Below are 2,485 nucleotides of genomic sequence, written 5' to 3'. Positions count from 1 at the left end.
TAAAATAATTACTCTACATATTCAATTTCAATTGACATTTTTTATAATATTTCAAAAATGATGTATATGAAAATATTTATATTTAACAAGAAAAAACAATACACATTATGTTCTATCAACAAACGGTGCACTAACTTGCCAAAGCCCTACACCTACACCTAATACAAAAACCCATACGCGACGGTTCTATGTGAAATGGCATACGATACATATGATGATGAATAGCGTTTCACATAATACATTGCACGTCATTTCACATAGAACTACCACCGCTGTGCATTTGGTTAGTTCTAGGGATTTGGCAAGGATCGTGAATCATGCGCTTTGTATTATGCGTAGCTACTATTCTCCATTTTTACCACTAAAGTTCAAACAAAATTAAAAAGAACTAGATTATTTATTTATTAATGTTAAAATATTTTTGTAATACGCATAAGAAATACTGTTGTTAAATATTTTTTATTACGTTTCTTTCAGAAATATTAGTCAATTTATATAAAAAAGTTTACTTTTACATTGTGCAGTTACAAAATTATTAACATTATTTTATGGAAAATATAACTGTTATTGCAGACATTCATTTTTCTATATTGATTATAAGCATTCCCTATATTTTGAATTTGTAAATAATTATGGTTTGCAATACAGAATTAAGAAATCAAAATTAACTGTAGATATTTATTGCAACTTACTTCAAAACATTATATAATAATCACGATAACAGGATTAAATAAATTTTAATTTTTGAGAATTAATTTGCAAAGAAATTTAATCAAAATGGTTTTCGTACGTATGTTAAAATCTCGTATTTTTTATATACCCACATACTCTTGCTCTATCTACAGGTATGCAATTATTCACGACGAAACATTACGCGGTACAATTTACTTTTGACCTATATAAATGAAAATTCTACTGATTTGTGAAACAATGGAAAAAATATATTTATTAGTTTTTACGTATTAAATTTGGAATTTTTTATATTATTATTGCATTTTATATTATTATAGCAATCTTAAACATTGAAGTTACTTTTTAATTTTAAAAAATTAATTTTGTGAAACATATAACTGTGTATTATTCATATTTTATATGAATTCTAACTGAAAGATACATTTGACCTTTTGTTTTGTAGTATTAATATCATTATTAAATATTTGATACTGTATTACTCATTAGAAATATAAAGCTATAAAATTTGATATATTACAGGCTATAGAAGAATAAAACATAAGTAGAATCGTTAAACATTTTTATTTAAGTTATATCAGTGTATTCTCTTTTATGACAAAACTTTGATGTGTACTATTTATATTAGTGTTTATAATGGCATCATTACATCAAAATGATAAAATTCTATGCACAGATATTACTACTGCCAAGTAAGAACTTATTTATTTGATACTTTTAGTCACAAAATTAAAGAAAAGGAAAAGTAAATATTTATTTATAATATTCGTATTAATTTAAAGGCATTTTAGGTTTGCTTATAATAACAATTATAGTTTATTAGATTACTTCAATGACTATATTGCTTAATCTTTGTCAATGTTATTACTAATTTTCAGATGTAAATCATCTGATATAAAAGTAGCCATTCCTACCATGTCTCTACAGAATCATATTGAGAAACGATACAATGACATTATTAAGTCACCGAATGATAAAAGAGAATATAGAGGTCTATTGCTTACCAATAAGATGAAAATTTTACTTATTAGTGATCCTACAACTGACAAAGATGCTGTAGCATTGAATGTGAACATTGGTAAAATGATATATATGTACATAATTAAATTTAAACTTTTTGAACAAGACAAAATATAACTACTCCTTTATAGTAATGTATATTGTTTTTAATATTATTTATTTTTGTAGGATATTTAAGTGATCCACCTGATTTACCAGGTTTAGCACATTTTTGTGAACACATGCTATTCTTAGGCACAGAAAAATATCCAGAACAAAATGATTATAGTAAATATGTAACACAAAATGGTGGTAGATATAATGGAACAACCAATATGGATCACACTCTTTATTATTTTGATGTTCGTTCAGAAAAATTGAAAGGTGCATTAGATCGTTTTGCACAGTTTTTTATTGCACCACTCTTTACAGAAACTTTAACTGAATTAGAGCTGAATGCTATTCATTCAGAATATGAAAAAAATGTAAATAATGATATATGTCGTATTGATCAATTGGAAAAGTCATCTGCTGATCCAAACCATCCTTTTTCAAAATTTACTAGTGGAAGTAAAGAAACATTAGATATAATTCCAAAACAAAATAACATAAATGTAAGGGAAAGGTTACTTCAATTTCATAAGGATTTTTATTCTTCCAACATCATGTCATTATGTGTACTTGGTAAAGGTATGTACAATGTTTTATTTGCTTAGTTTTGGAAAAGTATTTAAATAAAGTTGTAAATTAATTAAAATTAAATTTATATTAAAGATTTAAAGAAAATGTTAATTAT

General features: G+C 24.8%; 2 protein-coding genes across 2 annotated transcripts in view; one reads left to right on the top strand and one right to left on the bottom strand.

The window, feature by feature from the left end:
* The window catches only part of LOC108571923 (WD40 repeat-containing protein SMU1), a 2,323-nt gene extending 1,970 nt beyond the window's left edge, over positions 1-353 (bottom strand). Inside the window, exon 1 of the mRNA XM_017934080.1 lies at positions 344-353. Within this exon, the coding sequence (XP_017789569.1) occupies positions 344-353 (10 nt within the window). The remainder of the gene's footprint in view (positions 1-343) is intronic.
* A 942-nt stretch (positions 354-1,295) lies between these two features.
* Positions 1,296-2,485, top strand: part of LOC108571921 (insulin-degrading enzyme-like) — a 5,190-nt gene continuing 4,000 nt past the window's right edge. The window contains exons 1-3 of the mRNA XM_017934079.1: positions 1,296-1,382; positions 1,569-1,768; positions 1,879-2,379. Of these exons, the coding sequence (XP_017789568.1) occupies positions 1,327-1,382; positions 1,569-1,768; positions 1,879-2,379 (757 nt within the window). The 5' untranslated portion in view covers positions 1,296-1,326. The remainder of the gene's footprint in view (positions 1,383-1,568; positions 1,769-1,878; positions 2,380-2,485) is intronic.

Source organism: Habropoda laboriosa, unplaced genomic scaffold, assembly GCF_001263275.1.
Source record: "Habropoda laboriosa isolate 0110345459 unplaced genomic scaffold, ASM126327v1 scaffold67, whole genome shotgun sequence".
Taxonomy (NCBI): domain Eukaryota; kingdom Metazoa; phylum Arthropoda; class Insecta; order Hymenoptera; family Apidae; genus Habropoda; species Habropoda laboriosa.
Note: the sequence above shows the minus strand (reverse complement) of the source record. Positions and strands in the feature narration are given on the sequence as shown.